Genomic DNA, 24,839 nt, shown 5'->3' with positions numbered 1-24,839 from the left:
AAAGTACTAATGTTCCTTAAAAAGCAAAATGCGGACATATATTTTATTCAAGAGTCGCACCTTTCTGATATTGAATCTAAAAAGTTATCTGGGGGTTGGATTTCTAAATGCTTCTTTGCACCTGCAATGGGGAAAAAAGCTGGGGTTGCTGTCCTGATAAATAGGAAGTGCAATGCTGATTTCAAATTAATAAACTTTGATCCTTTAGGAAGATGGGTGCATATCAAAATGGTTCTGGGAAATACAACCCTGGATTTATTAAATTTATATGCTCCTAATTCGAATCAAATGGAGTTTTTCAAACAAGTTCAACAATTACTGTTACCGCTGGCTACTTCTAATTTAATTGTAGCAGGGGATTTCAATGCTGTAATGGATCCAATTTTGGATAAGAGACCAAGTAGAATTATGAAATCGTTAGGTTTAGATAATTTGGTTCAATCTTGTAATTTAGTTGATATATGGCGTATTCTTCATTTTAATGATCAGGAATTCTCTTTTTGTTCTCAGGTCCATAAATCTTTCTCACGAATTGATTATATATTCGTGTCTAATAATATAGCGCAGCGAGTGATGAATGCAGTTATTGATCCCATTATAATTTCAGACCATGCTGGTGTGTGGATTGACTTTAAGAATAATGATATAGTACATTTCGATCCAATTTGGAGATTTGATAATGCTTTACTTGCGGACTTGAACTTTCTGGAAGATTTTAAATTAAAGATGAATGAATTTTTTCAAATAAATAATTCGGCAATATTAATGCTGAGATTTTGTGGGACGCATTTAAAGCAACAGTAAGAGGAAATATTATTTCATATTCAGCATTTATCAAAAAACAACTTAAAAAACAATATGTTGATCTGGAAAACCAAACTAAAGTATTAGAAAATAAATTAATTAAGAACTGGGAACATAATACATTACAAAGTTTATTAAAAATAAAAGCGAAATATAATGAGATTTCTTCTCAATTTGTGAGGAAAGATATCTTCTATAAGCAAGTTCAGTACTACCCTGTTTCCCCGAATATATGACACTGTCTTATATTTTTAAAAACTCCAAAATATGCACAAGGTCTTATTTTCAGGGGGATGTCTTATTTTTCCATGAAGAAGAATACAGTACACACTTATTGCTGAAAAAAAGACATTTATTACCTGTATATGGTACAGGTCATCACAAACCAGAAAAGCTGTATCACAAACCAGAAAAAACTGTATCACAAACCAGAAAAACATTTACTGTATAACAGTTTACAGTATGATACATTTACACATTTAATCAATGACAATCAAGTCATCATCTTCTGGAACATCATCATAATAACTCACACCCTGAGGTTCCAGGTCAATTACTTGGGACTCCATTTCTTTCACAATCAGTGGACCAAATCTCTCATGTTTAGCAATAGCAGTGTCCTCAAATGAGTACTTCTTATCAAGGTAGCCTGCTCGTAATGCATGTTCAATGCAACTGTCAGTGATTTTATCCCATGAATTCTTCACCCAAGTCACAACCTCTTGCAGTTTAGGTTTCACAAAGTTTCCACGCTGATTTCTCTCCATTCTATTTTTAATGTAGTCATTAATTTCCATGCGCAGATTGTCCTTGAATGGCTTGTTGATTGCAATATCAAGGGTCTGGAGATAGGCCGTCATTCCCGCAGGAATCATTATTTGATCTATTTTTCTTTCATGAAGAAATGACTTCATATCTTTAGCACGGTGAGTGCTAGCTGCATCCCAGACTAGCAGACCTCTTTGACCTCCTCGCATAACAAGTGGCAGCATTAAATCTACCCACTTTCTTATAACAGCTTGTGTGGCCCAGGCTTTTTCAGTTTCAAGGACAAAAATTCCTGAAACACGTTCAATCTTTTCCTTCTTGCCCTTAGAAATTATTAGAGGTAGGACTTTAGTGCCATCCAGACGAATTGCCAAAATACAGGTCACACGTGCACTTTCATAAGCAGTGGAGGGAATGTACACTGAGGAGGCACCCCGCTGTTCAATTGTTGTTTGAGATGATTGGCCCATAAACACTGCAGTTTCATCCATAGCAATCATGTTGGAAAGCTTGTATTTAGAGAAGTCAATCTCATCAATAAAGGACTTGAATGCAAGTGCTCGCTTAATCACTTGAGCATCTTCCAGCCTAAACAATGTCGTGGATCTTCTTAAAGACAATTCACTTCTCTGAAGGAAATTATCCAGCCAGTGTTGTGATGCTTTGAAATTTTCAGAGGCTATGTTAAACTGTGGCGCCATTGCAAGGGCGAATTCTTGAATATGAGCCCTATTCACAACCAAAGCCTTTGTTCTCCTGTCAACAACCCATTCAACAGATCAGATCTTCCAGCTCAGAAAATATTGGTTTCCGACCTGATCCACACTTGCGTTTGTTAGAATTTCCCTTTTCCACTTGTTCAACTAGTTTACCATACTCTGCTCGCCACTTGCGGAGCAATCGTATATTCAACATTTTTTCTTTGCAGAAAGCAGCAAGATTTTGACCCCAAGAATCTTCCATGATTCTCCTCTTGTACTCCACAGAGTAGCTTTTTCTTTTTGTGGCCATGCCTAAGGGTAAAAGAATAAAAAATGGCACTAGGGTATCCTGGGTGGGGGGGGGGGGTGATCTTTTAAAATGATACAGAGGGCATCAGAGGGGGGAATCAAAATGGCACAAGAGAATCAGGGAGATGGGCGGTTACCATCTTAACAGTATGGAGAGAAAAACGTTAGCTTGCCATGTAAAAGGTAAATAAAAATTGGCATGCAAATCCTTTAAACCAGATTTTTGATTTTACAGTTAACAACCTGGTTTAAAGGATTTGCATTCCAATTTTTATTTACCTTTTACATGGCAAGCTAACGTTTTTGGAAATGTGTCTGTAACACGGTAAATGTATACTTGTAAAGTTTGAACTTGAAATCAGCTTTCAAATCTGTTAGAAAACAGCATCCTCCACATACCGTACAGATCAGATACAGATTTGCAGTTTGCTTTTAAAACACTAGATGGCAGCATCACTATGTACGGTATCACTACAAGTACCGTATTTTCACGTAGATAACGCGCACTCGTGTAAAACGCGCACACGGGTATAGCGCGCGAAAAACACAAATTTATGTACAGAAATTTTTATATACCGCGCACACCCGTATACCGCGCATGCTGCCCGACTCTCCCGTTGCCGTCCGACTCTCCTTTCGCCCGCCCCGACTCTCCTCTCCCCCTTGAAGTCCTGTCCCCACCCTGAAAGCCTGATGCCCCCCCCCAACGTCCGATTCACCCCCCCCCCCCCGCAGGACCGCTCGCACGCACTCCCACCCGCACCCGCACCCCCACCCTGAAGGACCGCTCGCACCCCCACAGCTTCCCGACCCCCCCCCCCATCATGTACAAGCTTATATCGGTGTCCTGCTGCTACCTCTTGGCGGTCCCGACTCCCCGACACGATCGGGGCAAGAGGGAGCTCAAGCCCACTTGCCCCCCGACTCCCCGATACAATCGGGGCAAGAGGGAGCTCAAGCCCTCTTGCACCAGCCAACCGCGGCACCCCCGACACGATCGCGGCAAGAGGGAGCTCAAGCCCTCTTGCCCCAACCAACCGCGGCACCCCCGACACGATCGGGGCAAGAGGGAGCTCAAGCCCTCTTGCCCCCCGACTCCCCGACACGATCGGGGCAAAAGGGAGCCCAAGCCCTCTTGCCCCGCCGACTCCCCAACTCCCCGACAATATCGGGCCAGGAGGGAGCCCAAGTCCTCCTGGCCCTGGCGACCCCCCCCCCCCCCGCTAGTTGTTCGGGCCAGGAGGGAGCCCAAGTCCTCCTGGCCCTGGCGCCCCCCCCCCCGCTAGTTGTTCAGGCCAGGAGGGAGCCCAAACCCTCCTGGCCACGGCGAACCCTATCACCATCCCGCACTACATTACGGGCAGGAGGTATCCCAGGCCCTCCTGCCCTCGACGCAAACCCCCCTCCCCCCAATGACCGCCCCCCCCAAGCACCCCTGACCGCCCCCCCAGCCGACCCGCGACCCCCCTGGCCGACCCCCACGACCCCCCCACCCCCCTTCCCCGTACCTTTCTGTAGTTGGCCGGACAGACGGGAGCCAAACCCGCCTGTCCGGCAGGCAGCCAACGACGGAATGAGGCCGGATTGGTCCATCCGTCCCAAAGCTCGCCTATGGTGGGGCCTAAGGCGCCTGGGCCAATCAGAATAGGCCCGGGAGCCTTAGGTCCCACCTGGGGGCGGGGCCTTGGGCACATGGTCGGGTTGGGCCCATGTGCCTCAGGCCCCGCCCCCAGGTGGGACCTAAGGCTCCCGGGCCTATTCTGATTGGCCCAGGCGCCTTAGGCCCCACCAGTAGGCGGAGCTTTGGGACGGATGAGCCAATCCGGCCTCATTCCGTCGGTGGCTGCCTGCCGGACAGGCGGGTTTGGTTCCCGTCTGTCCGGCCAACTACAGAAAGGTACGGGGAAGGGGGGTGGGGGTGTCGTGGGGGTCGGCAAGGGGGGTCGCGGGTCGGCTGGGGGGCGGTCGGAGGTTCTTGGGGGGGGCGGTCCTTGGAGGGAGTGGGGTTTGCGTCGAGGGCAGGAGGGCCTGGGATCCCTCCTGCCCGTAATGTAGTGCGGGATGGGGGTAGGGGGTCGCCATGGCCAGGAGGGTTTGGGCTCCCTCCTGGCCCGAACAACTAGCGGGGGGGGAGGGGTCACCAGGGCCAGGAGGACTTGAGCTCCCTCCTGGCCCGATATTGTCGGGGAGTTGGGGAGTCGGCGGGGCAAGAGGGCTTGGGCTCTCTTTTGCCCCGATAGTGTCGGGAAGTCGGGGGGGCAAGAGGGCTTGGGCTCCCTCTTGCCCCGATCGTGTCGGGACCGCCAAGAGGAAGCAGCAGGACACCGGTAGGAGCTTCTACATGATGGGGGTGGTCGGGAGGCTGTGGGGGTGCTTGCCAAATAGTGCCTTATTTTCGGGGGGGGGGGCCTTATATTTCCCAGGTGGGGAAAAAAGGGGGGTGTCTTACTAAAGGAGGAGGTCCTATAATGGGGGAAACACGGTATGGTAATTCAAACAAAGCTGGAAGATTATTAGCTAATTTTCTTAAAGCAAAAAAGAGGAAATCTAAGTTTATTGCAATTAAAGATACACAAGGCAACACATACACTAACACCAAAGATATTTTAATACAATTTCTTGATTTTTATAAAGATTTATATTCTTCTGAATCTTATGAAAATAAAGAACAAGAGGGATTAAATTTCTTAAACTCATTTATTGGACCAAATGTTCCGGATCATATAAAACGAAGTTTAGAAGATCCTATATCTTTAAAAGAAATAGAATCAGCATTGAAGTCTCTTAAAGTTGGATCCGCTCCGGGTGGTGATGGATATACTGTTGAATTCTATAAAACATTTCAAAATATCATCTTACCATATTTATAAAATTTGTATCAATATCAAATAAATAATGGGAATATATCAGGTACTATGGCTGATTCGGTAATTATTGTCTTACCAAAACCAAACAAGGATCCTACCTTGGTTTCAAACTACAGGCCTATCTCTTTATTAAATGTAGATGGTAAGTTGATTGCTAAAGTATTAGCAATAAGATTGGCAAAAGCTCTTCCTTTTATTATTGATGTACACCAAACAGGATTTATTGCTAAAAGACACTCATCAAACAATACTAGATTAGCATTCCACTCTTTAAATTTAGTGAAAAATATGAATGATCCAGCTTTTATGCTATCTTTAGATGCAGAAAAAGCATTTGATAGAGTGGAATGGAGTTATATGTATCAAGCTCTGGAATGGTTTGGAATAGGCCCCGGTTTTATTAAAATGATTCAGACATTGTATAGCTCTCCTGGTGCAAGATTATATATTAATAACAATTTATCAGATAGATTTAACTTGCGTAGGGGAGTTAGACAAGGATGTCCTTTGTCCCCCTTACTTTTTGATATTGTTTTAGAACCCTTATTAATTGCAATTAATCAAACTAAGGAGATAAAGGGAATCCCATTTTCTTACTGGGAATTTAAACTCTCTGCATATGCAGATGATATATTATTATATTTAAGAGAACCGGGGAATACTGTTCCAAGTTTACTTAATCTTCTAGAGAAATTTGGGAAATTTTCTGGATATAAAATTAATTGGAGTAAATCGGAAATTCTTCCAATTAATGTTCACTGTACCAAAGGATTTTTTGATTCATATTCATTTATTTGGAAAGAAGAAGGATTAAAATATTTAGGTATTATTATCAAAAATACAATTGAAGATACAGTAAAAGAAAATGAAAAACTTATATTAAAAAAAATAACAGAAATGTGTGAGCAATGGAATCCTTTACATCTTTCTTGGTGGGGTAGAGTCCAAACAATTAAAATGATGATATTGCCTGTGGTTTGTTATCAAATGAGTATGATACCAATATTTTTTCAGGGGTCATTTTATAAAAAGTTAAACAATATTCTTACAAAATTTGTTTGGTTTGGGAAAAGACCCAGAATTGCTTTAGTATCTTTACAAAGACCAATTGTGGAGGGAGGGGTAAATTTTTCAAATTTTTATAGGTACCATCAAGCCTATATTCTAAGACAGGGTATGTATTGGATCCTCCCAGATCTCATGGAGAATGTACCAGATTGGCTATATCTAGAATGGCGGCTCCTGTTCCCATTACATTTAGAACATCTAATTAGTATAAACATGCCTAGAAGATATAAGGATAACAGAATTCTGTTGGATACTTGGAAGACATTAAGATATATCAGTAATCTATCACCAGAACCAATTGCTAAATCATTAAATCAATCAATTTGGGTAAACTCCAGGATCAAGATTGGCGGATACAAACTCGTCTGGAAACAATGGATAATTGCAGATATACGAACATTGAATGATGTTATTTCAGAAGGAGCAATGCTTAGTTTTTCACAATTGCAACATAAATTTGGATTAAATAAAACACAATATTTTAAATGGTTGCAATTGAAGCAAGCTATTCAGGCAGGGTTCCCTGAATGGAAAGCTCTTAATACTCAATATAGTCTACAGGTTCTATGTTTCCAGGCGGATTTTTTGGGTCACCAAGCCGCAAAATGGTATACATTTTTAAATGGATTTTTAAACAAAAAAAAAAGAAAACTGGACTTAGGGATATTTGGAGTATTGAGATTGGTCAGACAATTTCTGAATCTCAGTGGCCACGATTTTGGTCCTGGAGATTAAGATCTACAAAGTCAGCATCTATGAGTCAAACTTGGTTGTTTTTGTTACATAGAACTTTATGGACCCCTACGCGTTTACAAAAAATAGATAGTACTAGATCTAATAGATGCTGGCATTGCAGAGTAGAAGTCGGGACATTAGATCACTTAATTTTTTTTTGTCCCTGTATAAATGCATTTTGGAAACTAATTTGGCCCCAAATTAATGAATTACTAGAAAATCATGTAGGACTCTCATATGATACTATACTATTTGGTACAGCAATGAGAACTCAGAGTCCGATTTCAGCAAACAATAACAAACTATTATTAATATTGACAGGGGTCGCCATGCAACAAATAACTCAAAATTGGAAGGACTACACCAAATTAAATTTTACATTTTGGTGGAATTCAGTCTGTCATATATACAAAATGGAAAAAACAATAGCATTACAATAGGGAAATATTCATAATTTTAAGAAAATTTGGGAACCATTGACTCGATATTCCAATGATCAGGTTTCATAGCACATTAGTAATGGATATATTAGATTGGGGAAGGGTGGGAATGTATATTATATGGATTTAAGAAATGAAGAAAGGGGAGGGTTATATTTTATGTGATAAGATGAATTACTTGTAATCACAATTTTTCATGTATTAATTGAAGTTTATGTAAAATTAAATTATTGTAAGAATGAAAAATTTATAAATAAAATATTTAAAAAAAAGTACTAAACAATTATATATACATGCATTAACATGATTATAAAAAATATGAATTAATACATTTAAAAATATTTTTAAAACCCACATTTAAATCACAAAAAACAATATACATGTTTCTGTTTTAATAAATGAAAATGATAAAATGAAATGTAAAGAGCATAATAGGAAAATAATAATTAGTATAGTATAGAGAAAGGAAAAAGAGAGAATAGAAGAAAAGAAAAAAAAGAAAAAGAAACAAAGAAGAAAGCAGAAGAAAAGAAGAGAGAAAGCAAGAAATTTGCAAGAGAAAGAATGATAATGTAGCATTATTGATCTGTAACTACTTTAGAAGAAGAATATACATACCCTCAATCATATTTCAGGTATGTTCACTTATCATGTATGTATTTTGTGTCATATGAATTTTCACAAATGATCAATACAAAGAGCTCCTTTTACTAAGCAGCGTTAGGGCATTAACACGTGGAGTAGCGCGCACTACAATGCTACGCGTGCTAGACGCTAATGCCAGCACTGAGCTGATGTTAGTTCTAGCCGTGTAGCGCGGGGTTAGCGTGTGCGAATCTGCTGCATGTGCTAAAAACGCTAGCGCACCTTAGTAAAAGGAGCCCAAAGTGTACAACACAAAGCATTTTTATTTTTTATTTTTTTTATAAATTCTTTATTCATTTTAAAACTTTCATCAAGTGTACAAAAATTGCAACACAATAACATAGATTTAACCACTTGTACATCTTATCATTATAACTTATAGTTGTAAATATAACCCTCCCTCTCCCATCCTGAAATCCCTTTAGTAATTTTTATTTTTCATATAATAGAGACCCTCCCCCCTCCCCACCCTTATCTTACATATTAAATGTAGAAATATTAGAAAAATGGCATCAATCATGACAAAAGGACGTTAATGGTTCCCAAATTTTAATAAAGTTTTTATAATTTCCATTTTGCACCGCTATTGATCTTTCCATTCTGTATATGTGGCAAACTGAATTCCACCAAAATTTAAAATTGAGCCTACTATGGTCTTTCCAGTTATTAGTAATATGTTGAATGGCTACTCCGGTCAAAATCAATAAAAGTTTGTTATTACACATTGATATCTGACTCTTTTTTCTCATAGACATACCAAAAAGTACAGTATCATAAGTTAATGCTACGTGATTTTCTAATAAACAAATTACTTGATCCGTAGATTGAATTCTCCAAGACCAAATTTGTGGCCATTGAGATGCTGAAATATCATGCTTAATCTCAATGCTCCAAATATCCCTAAGAGTATTTTTAGGCTTTTTTATTATTAAATTTTGATATACATGTTTTATGGTCATTTTTATAGTTCACATGATTGTTTTATATATGTATACAAAAAAATTTTAATATACATATACAAAAATTTTTTTGTATATACACATTTTTTTGACATATAAGTTTTCTGATGATCAGTTCCTGAAATTATAGTTTTAGTAGTTTGTTTTATTGTTCATCTTCTGAAATGTGGATATAACTAATCGGCAGACTGGATGGACCTGCTGTCATTTACTATGTTACTATGCATGTAGCATTACCTTTTATTGAACTAATAAGGATTAACCCAATTTTAATGTATATGATCTTTTGAAATTATGTGGGCCTTGCCCTTGGATAACAGGAACTTTAATACCTGGTTCATTTATACTGGTTTAGAGTTGTTACTTCTAGTGTCTTTATTTGCCCAATCCCAATCTTACCTTGAGTTGCCCAATCCCAATCTTACCTTGAGTTCAGAAAATCGATAAAAACCTATTTGTTTGATAAATTTATGCCATGATTTTATATTATATTACATTGTACTGCATCATATTGTATTTCACTGAATTCTACTGTATTTTGTGTCTTCGCTGATATGTCTCAGTTCTCTTGCTGTGAACTGGCTGGAACTTCCGATTGGGCTGTGTATAAGAAAATAAATTATTATTATTACAAAAGTTTTTTTATAACTTTTCTTGGAATGTTTTTCAAAATGAAAGTTGTTTATGTTCATTTTTATATATTTTTTTTATATATATGTTTATTTAGACTCCTGAAGCAGGCCCATTTGAGGGCCGAAACACGATCGTGTTGAGTCTTGATATATAATAAATGTGATTGGACACCAGAGTCTCCTTCGCTGTTTGCCTACTACTTTCTGAGTTTTTGGGAAGTTGGTATCGCCTGTTCTCCTGGGACTTTATAGTGTGTGGCACAGAAAAAGATTATGTTTGAAACTAAGGTCCTCTTCTATTAAACTGTGCTAGCAGTTTTTAGCGCAGTGAGCCGCGCTGAATGGCCCGCGCTGCTCCCGATGATCATAAGAACTCAGTGAGTGTCGGGAGCAGTGTGGGCCATTCAACGTGGCTCTCTGCGCTAAAAACTGCTAGCACAGTTTAATAGAAGAGGGGGTAAAACTTGCCTGATGTGGATTGGAATGTCTTGTTGGCAGAATCATAAAAAACAGAAAGATTGTAGATGCCTGTCAAAGTGCCTTCTCTGTCAAATGATGATGGAACCCACCAGAGAAGGGATGATGTTAGTTCTAATGCTTAGAAATGGAGGAACTGTTTCTAATGTTTGGGTGCATGCCCACCTAGGCAATAGTGACCATCACATAATATGGTTTGATATACAAGTAAGAGCAAAGGCAGGGTGCAGACACACAAAACCCTTAAGTACCGGATTTCAGACATGCTGGTTTTTGTGAAATGAAGGAGTATCTAAATAATGAGCTGACAGCATGGGCAGGCATTGAAGTGGAAGAGCAGTGATCCAAGCTAAAAGCTGATATAAACAAAACCAAGAGAAACAGGAAGCTGATATGGTTCTCTAAAGGTTGCCCAAAAAAATAAGGGCAAAAGAGACTGTGTTCAAGAAATATAGAAGACTGTAACAAAAAAATCATATTACTGGATTAAACTCAAAGAAGCAAATGGAGCAATATGGCTAACAAGCACACAATGGAATAAAAAAATGGCTAAAAATGTAAAGAGAAGTGACAAGACCTTTTTCAATATATTGGGGAAAGGAGAAAGGCTAGGAATGGAATTGTAAGCAATGTGGAGAGACAGGGATAAAGCAAATGTGCTAAACAAATACTGCACTTCAGTGTTCACAGAGAAAAGCCTGGAGAAGAACCACAGTTGGCTGTGAAGGATATATCTGGAAATGGAGTTGATATTGCACTATTCATGAAAGAAGGTGTTTATTAGCGATTTGAAAATCTGTAAGTGTACAAAGCTTTGAGTCTGTGTGGGATACATCCTAGAATACTGAGGAAGCTCAGAGAAATCCTGGTGGGACTCTTAAGAATTCATTTAATAGATCTATAGAGACAGATGAGGTTCTGTGGAATTTGAAATGAGTGGATATGGACCCTCTTCATAAAAGTGGGGACAGAGAAGAAGTGGGAAACTAAGGGCGGTATCCCTCACTTCAGTATTAGGAAAAATAATGGTGTTGCTTCTGAAGGAAGAGGTAGTTAACTTTCTAGAATCCAATGGGTTGCAGAATCAGAGGCATCATGGTTTTACCAAAGGAAAATCCTGCCAATCAAATCTGATTGACTTCTTTGACGGGGTAACCAAAGAACTGGATAAAGGATACGTGCTAGATGTAATCTACTTGGATTTCAGCAGAGTTTGATATGGTTTCTTACAGAAGACTCATGAATAAGCTGAGAGGGCTGAATGTAGGACCCAAAGTGGTGAACTGGATTGGAAATTAGTTGTTTGACAGGCTATAGAGGGTGATAGTAAATGGAATTCGCTCAGAGGAAAGGAAGGTAAGTAATGGAGTATCTTGAGGGTCAGTACTAGGGCCTGTTCTGTTTAATATATTCATGAAATACAGTGTTGAAAGGTTAGAAGGAAAAGTTTCCCTTTTGTAGATGACAGAAAGATTGCCAACAGAGTGAATAGCCTAGAGAGAGTAGAAACCATGAGAAGAGATCTCCAAAACTTAGAAGAATGATCAAAGTTCTGGCAGGTTAAATTTAATGCAGGATGATGCACTTGGGATGCAGAAATCCAAATGAGATATAAGAGGTGAAAGATTGATTGGCACAACTCAGGAGAGGAACCTTGGGGTGATGGTGTGTGAGGATCCCAAGGTGATAAAACAATGTGACAAAACGGTAGCCATGGCCAGAAGATGCTAGGCTGCATAGAGCAAGGTATAACCAACGGAAGAAAGGAAGTGTTGGTACAAGTCATTGATGAGGCCCCACTTGAAGTATTGTGTTCAATTTTGGAGGTCCTGGAGGTCCTTATATTTCTAAGGACATAAAAGACTTGAAGTGGTTCAGAGAAAGACTTGTGAGGAAAGACTTGAGGACCATAAGATGTATATCCTGGAAGAAAGGAGAGATAGGTGGTGATATGATTCTAGATATTCAAATATTTGAAAGGATTAATGAATAAGCAAACATTCCAATCTGTAAGGCAGTAGAACTAGAGGACATGAATTGAGGTTGCAAAGGGCTGACTTAGTAATCGTCAAGATGTATGTTTTCATGGCGAGGTTGGTAGAGGGTGGGGGAAAATGCCCTGGAATGCCCTCCAGAGGGATGTGGTAAAGCTTGAAAAATGATAATAGAATTCAAAAAAGCTTGGGATAGAAAGAGAATGGATCCAAACAAACTTTGTGACATAGAAGGCAAAGCCAGTAATTGGGAAGCAAAGTTAGTAATGACAGATTTCTACAGTCTCTGCTCTATCATGACTGGATAGATTTGAATGGGCTGGAGTGGAGCTTGAATAGGGATTGCATAGTTACTAAATTTTAAGCCAGATGTCTGTGCTGGTTGCTGGTTGCCCTTTTGAAACCCTCCCTATGCCTTGTATTCTCTTTAAAATGTATGCTTGATTTGTAACATGCTTGATAAACTTAGGGACTTGATAGGAGACACAGCCAGAACTGGCCTATTTTATTGGGCCATGGCTATCTGATTGTCAAACTCCTAGACTGAATGCTTTGTGTTTCATGAGCTACCAATTATTTTATTGCCCCTGGATAGGTCATGGTGTTTGTCTTGGCCTTGGTTATTCATAAAGCTTGTGACAAGGATTCAGAGCCAGAAGCTTCAAGGGTCCTTGTCCTAGGACAGCCATGAAGGCCAAGGAGAAAAGGTCCTCCTGCTTTAGCTAGGCTAAAGGAAAATGAACTTGTAGGCCCCCTTTAAAGCCTGGGGTAGGGGAAGAATGCACTGCTCTGAAACCCAAGGCAAGAAAGCTTACTTTGTCCACAGATAAGAATGAGTGGTGACAGGTTTCATCTTGCCTAAATATATGCCTTTGCAGAATACTAGTACAAATCCTCATGATGAGCCAAAAAGAAAGCATGCTCAGTTATTCTAAGTTAAGGGGAGGTGTAGCTGGGCATGCTTGGATCAATCAATCAACCCATGCATCTGAGTTTGTAAGATGTGCATGTTGAGGGTGACATTCCCACATTTCACCCATGCTCCTTCCACATGTACAACAACTTATTATTTCTATAGTGCTACCAGGTGTATGCAGCGCTGTACATTGTATATGAAAGAGATGGTCCCTGCTCAGAAGAGCTTAAAATCTAATGATGACAGACACACAGAGGGCGCTAAAAGGTGGTTCCCCTTTTTTCAATTGCATGTTATGCCGCTTATGCATCAGCTTACAGAATAGTGCTTAGAGCAAGTGTATATGTATGTGGCATCTGTTCTGAATTTACTGTATGCACATCAATAGGCATCTAAATGCAGGTATGCCTAACTACAAATAAAAATTTCATATCTCCCAAGGCATCAGTCATATGTTGAATACCTTCTGTAAGTATGGTTCTTCTTAAATATGGCTATTATTTTTTTAGGTTTACAAAGAAGATCTACCTCAGCTGAAACAACAAAGTAAAGAAAAAAATCATTTGGTACCCTCACTTAAAAAAGAAAAGGCACCAGAGGAGAGTTTAAAACTGCAGTTTGTTCATGGGTAACTAAAAATAAAGCTTGATAGTTTCCTTCTTTGTGTAAGCAGATTTATATAGAAATAATTTTTTATTAGTTTTCTAAAGCCAGTGAATTATGTACTTTTATGTCTAATTGGAATACATTTTAGTTTTTCATAGCTATTACTTTCAATATACTGTAAGAATACACAGGCTTTTTAAACTTTGATATCCCAGACCAGTCAACTGTGTGAAAGGGTTCATAGACAACGGCGCGAAAGACAAAGGCGTGCCCGGACAATTGAGCGCAGCGCGGATGCGTGCGCCGCTCAAAATTACTGTTTTTAGGGGCTCCAACGGGGGGGGGGTGTTTGTTGGGGAACCCCCCCCCCACTTTACTTAATAGATATCGCGCTGGCGTTATGGGGAGTTTGGGGGGTTGTAACCCTCCACATTTTACTGTAAACTTAACTTTTTCCCTAAAAACAGGGAAAAAGTGAAGTTTTCAGTAAAATGTGGGGGTTACAACCCCCCAAACCACCCACAACACCCCCCACAATGCGGCGCAATCTCTATTAAGTAAAGTGGGGGGGTTCCCCCCCCCACCCCCCCTGTCGAAGCCCTAAAAACAGCTATTTTCAGCGGCGTGCACCTCCGCACTGCACTCAATTGTCTGGGCGCGCCTTTGTCCCGGCGCGCTTTTGACCTGACACCGTGTGAAAGATATTCTTCTCTTTTTTAAAAAATTCTTTATTCATTTTCAAAACTACAATTGTGCACAAGAGATGATGCATTTACATAAAATATTAACATTCCAGCACAATAAACTTAATAGAAATAATGACAAGACTTATTTTTCCCCACCCCTTTTCCCAATTGAACAACAACTCATAAAAATATCTGTAAACAACCTATCCATACCTCTTAATCAGTGCCAAAACATATCCCCCTCCCCCTCTCCCCGGATGTGTGTGTTTTCCTCATTTACATAAATAAATCAATCTTTACAATATTTAGGGCTCCTTTTACGAAGCCGCATTAACGGTTTAACGCGTGTAATAACGCACACTAATTTTCCAGCCGCTACCACCTCCTCTTGAGCAGGCGGTAAAATGGTATCTATTCTTTGCAATATTTTGTCAATGGCCCCCATATCTCTTCAAATTTCTTATAATTCCCTTTTTGTATAGCTATTGTTCTTTCCATTTTATAAATGTGACATAATGAATTCCACCAGAAATTATAATTGAGTCTATTCCAATTCTTCCAATTACTTGTGATATGTTGTATAGCGACTCCTGTCATAATAAAAGTCTGTTATTTTTTGATGAAATTTGGCTCTGTGTTCTCATTGACATACCAAATAGAATCGTATCATACGATAATGCCACAGGATTCTCCAATAAACAATTAATTTGGCTCCAAATTGATTTCCTTTTTTTTTTTTTTAATCTTTATTCATTTTCAAATATTACAACAAGTGTATAATAAACAATCAGAAAAATTTTAACTAATCACTTGACAATCTTACTTATATTCCCCCAAATACATAGATATAAAAGAGTCCCATCCCACCCATCCATACATTAATAACAAACAGTTATCAATTATTACCTTTCACAATCCCACCCCCTATATCTTATCTAATACTAAAGTGTTTAAGATGTCTGATCATTAGAATAAATAATCAATGGCCCCCAAATCTTTTTGAACTTATAATTTCCTTGTTGCATGGCAAGCACCCTTTCCATTTTATATATATATATGGCATACTGAATTCCATCAAAAAGTATAATTAAGTTTAGTGTAATCTTTCCAATTTCCAGTAATCTGCTGAATGGCAATCCCTGTCAATATCAATAGAAGTTTATTATTATTTGCAGAAATTGGACTTTTAAATCTCATTGATGTACCAAATAATATAGTGTCAAATGAAAGGGCAACATTATTTTCCAACAATGAATTAATTTGGGACCAAATTAACTTCCAAAAGGCGTTTATATAGGGACAGAAAAATATTAAATGGTACAATGTCCCAACTTCTAAACCACAATGCCAGCATCTATTGGACCTAGAGCTATCCAACTTCTGTAAACGAACTGGGGTTCAAAAAGCTCTATGCAACAAAAAAAAAACAAGTCTGTCTCATAGATGCTGCCCTTGTGGTTTTTATTCTCCAAGACCAAAATCGTAGTCATTGATAGGCAGAAATTTGGTGCCCAAGCTCAATGCTCCAAATATCTCTAAGGACAGTTTTTTGTTTTTTATTCAAATATCCATACAACAATTTATATCACTGTGCGGCTTGGTGACCCAAGAAATCCGCCTGAAAGCATAGGAATTCCAAACTATACTGAGAATTAAGAACTTTCCATTCAAGGAACCCCTCCTGAATAGCCTGCTTCAATTGCAACCATTTAAAGTTTTGTGACTTATTTAAACCAAATTTATGTTGCAATTGTGAAAAACTAAGCAATTAACCATTTATAATAACATCATTTAAAGTCCATATGCCTGTAATAATCCATTGCTTCCAGACGATTTTAAACCCGCCAATTTTGATCTTGGAGTTTACCCAAATGGATTGATTTAATGATTTAGAAATTGGCTCTGGTGATAAATTACTAACAAAACGTAAGGTCTTCCATGTATCCAACAAAATTCTATTATTTTTATATTTCATGGGCAATTTTATACTAATAAGATGAGACAAATGCAAAGGAAACAGGAGCCGCCATTCCAAGTATAACCAATCTTGTACATTTTCCATGAGTTCTGGAAGGATCCAATACATACCCTGTCTTAGAATATAGGCTCCAAATTGATTTCCAAAAGGCCATGATAAAGGGACAATAGAATAATAAATGATCTAGAGTTCCTGCTTCAAGATTACAATGCCAGCATCTATTAAACTTAGGGCTATCTAACTTTTGTAATCGAACTGGGGTCCAAAATGCTCTATGCAAGAGAAGAAAACAAGTTTGTCTCATAGATGCAGACACTGTACATCTCATCCTCCAAGACCAAATTCGTGGCCATTGAGAAGCAGAAATTTGATGCTTAATCTCAATGCTCCAAATATCCCTTAGACCAATTTTTGGCTTTTTACTCACAAATCCAGATATCAATTTATACCACTGTGTGGCCTGGTGTCCCAGGAAGTCCACCTGAAAGCATAAAAACTCCAAACTGTATTGATTGTTAAGGTTTTTCTATTCAGGGAACCCTGCCTGAATAGCCTGCTTCAGTTGCAACCATCTGAAACTTTGTGATTTATTAAAACCATATTTATGTTGCAACTGTGAAAAATCAAGCAGTTTACCATTTGAAATGACATCATCCAAAATACGTATTCCTGCTATCAGCCAATGCTTCCAGATGACCTTAAATCTGCCAGTTTGAATCTTGGAGTTTAGCCATATAGTTTGATTTGTCAATTTATGTATTGGTATAGGTGTTAAATTATTGACATAACTTAAGAAGGGTTATTTTGAACAAAAAATAAATGATGCTGATTGGTAGGTACCATCAACTCATGTTTGAGTCCTAGCGATTGATGAATTACAGATCTAAAAAAGAAATTGGTTTTGTGCTAATCAATTAAAGTTCTCCAGCATCCTCCCCTGGTCAGCCATCTGATTACAGGTCACCTTCTTTGCCTGGTTCCTTCAATCTTCCAAAACATCATGTCCTTCTCCAATGATCTTTCTCTTCTGACGGTGTGACCAAAATAAGACAGTCGTAACGTCACCATTTGGGCTTCGAGTGACATAGCTGGTTTGATCTCTTCCAGAATTGATTTGTTAGTTCTTCTGGTAGTCCTTGGCACGCATAAAATCTTCCTCCAGCACCAAAGCTCAAATGAGTCGATCTACTTTCCTTTTTGTTTCTGTAGTGTCCAGCTTTCACATCCGTAATTGACTACTGAGAAAATGAGCGTGTGGAAAACTCTGATCTTCTTTTGGATTGTTATTTCCTTGCTTTTGAATACTTTGTCAAGAGCCTTCATTGAAGAGCGACCAAGTGCTATTCTGTGGAGTATTTCTTCCTCGCTAGTTGCTTCTTTGTTTATGGAAGAGTCCAGGAGATTGAAATCCTTTACAACTTCTTTCACCTTCAAGCTCAAAATCTTCATCATTTTCCGTATTCATGATAAGAACATAAGAATAGCCTTACTGGGTCAGACCAATGGTCCATCAAGCCCAGTAGCCCATTCTCACAGTGGCCAATGCAGGTCACTAGTACCTGACCAAAACCCAAGGTGTAGCAATATTCCATGCTACCGATTCAGGGCAAGCAGTAGCTTCCCCTGTGTTTTTCTCAATAACAGACTATGGACTTTTCCTCCAGGAACTTGTCCAAACCTTTCTTAAAACCAGCTATGCTATCCGCTCTTACCACATCCTCTGGCAACGCGTTCCATAGCTTAACTATTCTCTGAGTGAAAAAATATTTCCTCCAATTGGTTTTAAAAGTATTTCCCTGTCTTATGTTCAGTTCTATTCCTATGTTATCATTTTCGGTTTTGACTTTTCTCAGTAGGTACAGCATGTCTTCTTTGTTGCTGGTGATGAGCGTTGTATAATCTGCATAGCGCAGGTTGTTTATATTTCAGCCACCAACTTTAAAACCAATTCTCTCTTCTTCCAAATTTGCTTTTCTGAAGATAACTTTGCCATAAAGGTTGAACAGGTAAGGTGACAAGATGATAATTCAACAAAATGAAAAAGAAATTAAGCAGTTGGAATCTAAACTAATTGATAAGTGGGAGCAAAATACACTACAGGCTCTTTTAAAAGCAAAGGGCAAATATAATGAGATATCTTCAAAGTTGATAAGGAAAGACTTGTTTTCCCAACAAACTCTGTATTATGGAAGCTCAAATAAGGTGGGAAGATTATTGGCAAATTATCTTAAAGAAAAGAATAACAAAAATTGTGGCAATAAGAGACGAGAAAGGTGATACACATACTCAAATTTAAAATATTTTAAGTCAATTTCTAAATTTTTATAAAGACCTATATTCTTCTGAGCCTTATGAAAGTAGAGAAAAGGATGGATTAGAATTTTTGAATCTCATTGAAGGGCCGAAAATTCCTGAACATATAAAAAAAAGTTTAGAAGAGCCTATATCATTAAAAGAATTAGAAACAGCATTGAAATCTCTTAGAGTTGGATCCGCTCCAGGTGGTGACGGTTTCACAGTTGAGTTTTATAAAATATTCCAAATTACCCTATTACTTCATTTATTAAATTTATATCAGTCTCAACTAAGGGTTGCATTACAGGTACTATGGCAGAATCATTAACTATAGTTTTGCCAAAACCAAATAAAGATCCCACTTTGGTTTCAAACTACAGGCCTATTTCGTTAATCAATGTAGATGGAAAACTTTTGGCTAAAACATTGGCTTTACGTTTAGCCAAAGATCTCCCTTTTATTATTGATATGCACCAAACTGGATTTGTTGTTAAGAGACATTCATCTAATAATACCAGATTGGCTTTTCATAAATTAAATTTAACAAAAGCCATGAAAGATCCAGCTTCCTCTGTATCTTTGGATGCAAAGAAAGCCTTTGATCGTGTGGAATGGACTTTCATGTATCAGGCATTAGATTGTTTTTGCATAGATTCAGGATTTATACAAATGATTCAAACATTGTATAGCTCCCCTGCTGCAAGATTGTATATTAATAATAATGTATCAGAGCGTTTTAACTTGCAGAGAGGGGTTAGACAAGGCTGTCCATTATCTCCTTTGCTTTTTGATATTGTATTAGAAGCCTTGTTATTAGCCATTCAACAAGCTAAGGGGATATAGGGTATTCCTTATTCAGATCGGGAATATAAAGTCTCTGCATATGCAGATGATATACTGCTTCATTTGAGAAATCTAGGAACTACCATTCAATGCTTGCTTGAATTGATTGAGAAATTTGGAAAATTTTCAGGATATAAGATAAATTGGAGTAAATCAGAAATTCTTCCACTTAATGTGCATTGTACAAAGGGCTTGTTTAACTCATTCTCTTTTATATGGAAGGAAGATGGATTAAAATATTTAGGAATTTGGATTAAAAATACGCTGGAGGACACAATGAAAGAGAATGAAAAATATTTGATAAAAAAGGTTTCAGAAATGTATGAGCAATGGAATCCTTTACATCTTTCTTGGTGGGGGAGAGTTCAAACAATCAAAATGATGATATTGCCTGTGGGCCTTTTATAAAAAATTAAATCGTATTCTTACAAAATTTATTTGGCTAGGTAAAATGCATAGAATTGCTTTAGTATCTTTACAAAAACCAATTACAGAGGGTGGGGTAAATTTTCCAAATTTTTATAGGTATCATCAAGCTTATATTTTACGCCAGGGTTTGTATTGGGTCCTCCCAGAGCTCATGGAAGATACTCCAGATTGGCTATGGTTGGAATGGCGACTCATGTTCCCTTTACGTTTATGTCATGTTCTCAGCATTAAGATACCTAGAATATATAAAAAGAATAGGATATTAATAGATACATGGAAAACATTATGCTTTGTTAGTAATGTAACACCAATACCAATTCATAAGTCAATAAATCAAACAATTTGGTTAAACTCCAAGATTCGAATTGGCGGATTTAAAGTCGTTTGAAAGCATTGGATTATTGCAGGTATACGGATTTTAGGTGATGTCATTTCAAATGGTAAACTGCTTGATTTTTCACAGTTGCAACATAAATATGGTCTTAATAAATCACAAAGTTTTAGATGGTTGCAACTGAAGCAAGCTATTCAGGAGGGGTTCCCTGAATAGAAAAATCTTAATAATCAGTATAGTTTGGAATTCTGGTGCTTTCAGGCAGACTTCCTGGGACACCAAGCCGCACAATGGTATAAATTTGATATTTGGATATATGAATAAAAAAACAAAGACAGGTCTTAGAGACATTTGAAGTATTGAGATTAAGCATCAAATTAATGCGTCTCAGTGGCCACAAATTTGGTCTTGGAGGATGAGATGTACAGTGTCCGCATCTATGAAACAAACTTGGTTCTTTTTGTTACATAGAGCATTTTGGACCCCAGTTCGATTACAAAAGTTAGATTCCTCTAAATCTAATAGATGCTGTTACTGTAATCTTGAAGCAGGGACTTTAGATCATTTATTATTCTATTGTCCTTTTATTATGACTTTTTTTTTTTTTCCCATTATTTTTTATTTTCAAATTTTACATAAAGTGTACAAAATATTAAAGTACAATTGATAAATATATATTATCACTTTTATATCTAATACATTATATGTCTAAATTTGATTTTCCCCCTCCCCCTCCCCCCACCCTTTTATTACTTTAATATTAATATTTTTAATTTTCAAATTTTATAGAAAGTGTACAACATGTTAAAATACAATTGATGAATATTCAATAACATTTTTATATTTATTATGACTTTTTGGAAATCAGTTTGGCCCCAAATTAATTGTTTATTGGAGAATCATGTGGCATTATCCTATGATATGATTTTATTCGGTATGGCAATGAGAATAAAGAGCCAAATTTCATCAAAGAATAATAAACTTTTAATGATTATGACAGGAGTTGCCATACAATAGATCACAAGTAATTGGAAAAATTGGAATAGACTTAATTATAATTTCTGGTAGAATTCAATATGTCATATTTACAAAATGGAGAGAACAACAGCGGTACAAAAAGGGAATTTTAATAAATTTAATGAGATATGGGGACCATTAACAAAATATTGCAATGGGTAGATGCCATTTTACATTATAAATACAATCTAAGGTAGAAGGGATGGGAGGGGGGAATTTGAATTTATTAAATGATTAGATCATTAGGAAAGATTATTGATGTGAAACATTTGATTGAATGTAAGAATGAAAGGGAGGGTGGGATGGGATAAAATTATTATATACTAATAAATGAAAGAATTTCAAATGATGTTATAATTGACATATTTAATATATATGTATTTGTTGTAAGATGAAAAATGAATAAAGAATTATTATTAAAAAAAAAATGTTTATTTTGGATTAGCCGTTGTAGTTGGTAATTTGATCATTAGACATATAGATAACTGGGTGGCTGATGTAGTAAGGATCACCTAGTCACTTGCCAGCCTGGTGCAAAGGTGGCAGAACTCACGCATCACCTAGCTAGGATTTTAGATAGTGCTGGGGAGGAGCAAGCTGTCTTGGTACATGTAGGTACCAATAACATAGGAAAACATGGGCATACTGAATTAAAGAGGTGATTGCTTCAGTGTACATCTTGGTGGGTAAACCTGGTCCCTTATTTTTGGAGGCTTATTCTTCTTTTGTTTTAAGTTTTTTATTGATTTTTTCATATATCAACAAGTGTTATAAATTTTCCATACAATTATCTTAACAATACACTTGATATCTCTATAATGTACTTTATATAAACCATATTTTATATTATTTTTCTTATGAATTTATATAACATATATATTGTAATGATTTTATCAATTATTATTTAATTATGAACCCTTTTCCCTCCCTTTATCACGTTAATTTCTCATAAGACTATCACTCATTATGATATATTTTTTATAATGTATAATAAAGAGAATAAATTCCTTACCCCTTCCCTCCCTCCCTTCTTTAACCATTATCTTATTATGGGAAAAAATTAAAATCAGTCAATGCAAAAATCTGTTAATGGTCCCCAAATCTTCTTGAACTTATCCATATATCCTTTTTGTGTTGCAAATGTACGCTCCATCTTATATATATGGCAAACTGAGTTCCACCAAAAATTATAGTTTAATCTGTCACAATTTTTCCAGTTATGTGTAATTTGTTGAACTGCTACTCCAGTCAATATAAATAAAAGTTTATTGTTATTTGATGAAATTTGACTTCGAGCTCTCATTGCAGTACCAAACAAAATCGTATCATATGTCAAGGCTACCGGATTTTCTAACATCCTATTAATTTGAGGCCAAATTGATTTCCAAAATATTAATATGAATGGACAATAGAATAAAAGATGATCTAATGTCCCTGCTTCAAGATGACAATGCCAGCATCTATTAGACTTAGAGCTATCAATTCTATGTAAACGTGTAGGGGTCCATAAAGCTCTATGTAAAATAAAAAACCAAGTTTGTCTCATAGAAGCTGACAATGTACATCTTAACCTCCAAGACCAAAGTCGTGGCCATTGAGATGCATTAATCTGATGCTTAATCTCAATGCTCCAAATATCTCTAAGACCATTTTTTTTCTTTTTATGTACAAATCCTGATATTAATTTATACCACATTGCGGCCTGGTGACCCATGGAGTCTATCTGAAAACATAAGAATTCCATACTATGATAGTTATTAAGGTTTTTCCATTCAGAGAACCCTGTCTGAATGGCCTGCTTCAATTGCATCCATCTGAAATATTGTGATTTATTCAAACCGAATTTATTTTGCAATTGTGAAAATTCAAGCAGTTTACCTTTATTCATTACATCCTCTAAAATACGAATTCCAGCAATCATCCAATGTTTCCAGATAATTTTAAAACCGCCAACTTTGATCTTTGGATTGAGCCATATTGTTTGAGTCGTTGATTTAGTTATTGGAATAGGAGTTAGATTACTTATATATCTTATAGTTTTCCAAGTATCAACAAATATTTTGTGATCCTTATATAACCTTGGCATTTGAATACTGATAACATGACTCAGACGTAAAGGAAACATTAATCTCCATTCTAACCAGAACCAATCTGGTATATGTTCAATGGGCTCTGGGAGGATCCAATACATACCCTGACGCATAATATAGGCTTGATGGTACCTATAAAAATTTGGAAAATTTACCCCTCCCTCCGCAATTGGTCTTTGTAAAGATACTAGAGCAATTCTGGGGTTTTTTCCAAGCCAAATAAATTTTGTTAACATCTTATCCAATTTTTTGTTAAAGACCCCTGAAAAAAAATTGGTATCATACCCATTTGGTAACAAACTACTGATAATATCATCATTTTTACAGTTTGCACTCTCCCCCACCAAGATATGCATAAAGGATTCCATTGTTCACACATTTCTGACACTTTTTGTAATAAATTTTTTTCATTAATTTTCATAGTCTCATCCATAGTTTTTGTAATCCAAATTCCTAAGTATTTTAATCCTTCTTCTTTCCAAATAAAAGAAAATGAGTCAAATACAATGTACAATGTACATTGAGTGGAAGCACTTCTGATTTATTCCAGTTTATTTTATAACCTGAAAATTTTCCAAATTTTTCAATCAATTCAAGCAAATTTGGAATGGTTGTTTCCGGATTTCTCAAATAAAGTAAAATATCATCCGCATATGCTGATAATTTATATTCTCTATCTGAATGCGGAATACCCTGTATCTCTCTTACCTGTTCTATAGCTAATAACAAGGGTTCTAAAACGATATCAAAAAGCAAAGGAGATAGTGGGCATCCTTGTCCAACCCCTTCTTGAAAACAGGCATCATTGTGGGTGGAGCATTGTTTGATTCCACCTCAAGGAATTTGTAGGACAGCTACTTAGCTTCATTGCATTCCTATGCCAGATACTACAAATCAGATAAGGTGCAGCCTTTGTAGTTCAGTGTGTTGTCCATGGTTAGCACAGGATCATGAATAATTCTGCTTTAGTATATTCTAAGTGTTTGGAATAGTCTGGAAGTATGATGAGGACAGTTAAATTAGGTGTTGCTTGCTAATTTTCTTTCTTTGAGTCCCTCCAGATCATTTTAGAACCTGTCTTTATGCCTTTGTATACTGTATGTTCTTTAGCAGTTTGAAGAAGGTGCATGAGTGTTGCTTTTCTGCTCCCTAGTTTTCTCTCATAAGTCCTTGTTGGGGACTTCTATGAAATTTCAGTACATCTGTCATTGGTGTTCTTTAGGAGTTTATGTAAAAGTTTAGGTGT

At 37.3% G+C, this 24,839-nt stretch overlaps 1 protein-coding gene across 2 annotated transcripts in view; it reads left to right on the top strand.

Annotated features, from left to right (window-relative positions):
- The window catches only part of EML6 (EMAP like 6), a 523,485-nt gene that overhangs the window by 154,000 nt on the left and 344,646 nt on the right, over positions 1-24,839 (top strand). For both annotated transcript variants that reach the window (XM_033938328.1, XM_033938329.1), the window contains exon 13: positions 13,825-13,943. In XM_033938328.1, coding sequence (XP_033794219.1) covers positions 13,825-13,943 — 119 coding nt within the window. The remainder of the gene's footprint in view (positions 1-13,824; positions 13,944-24,839) is intronic.

This window comes from Geotrypetes seraphini, chromosome 3 (assembly GCF_902459505.1).
Source record: "Geotrypetes seraphini chromosome 3, aGeoSer1.1, whole genome shotgun sequence".
Lineage (NCBI taxonomy): Eukaryota > Metazoa > Chordata > Amphibia > Gymnophiona > Dermophiidae > Geotrypetes > Geotrypetes seraphini.
This window is presented reverse-complemented; position numbering and strand designations above follow the sequence as displayed.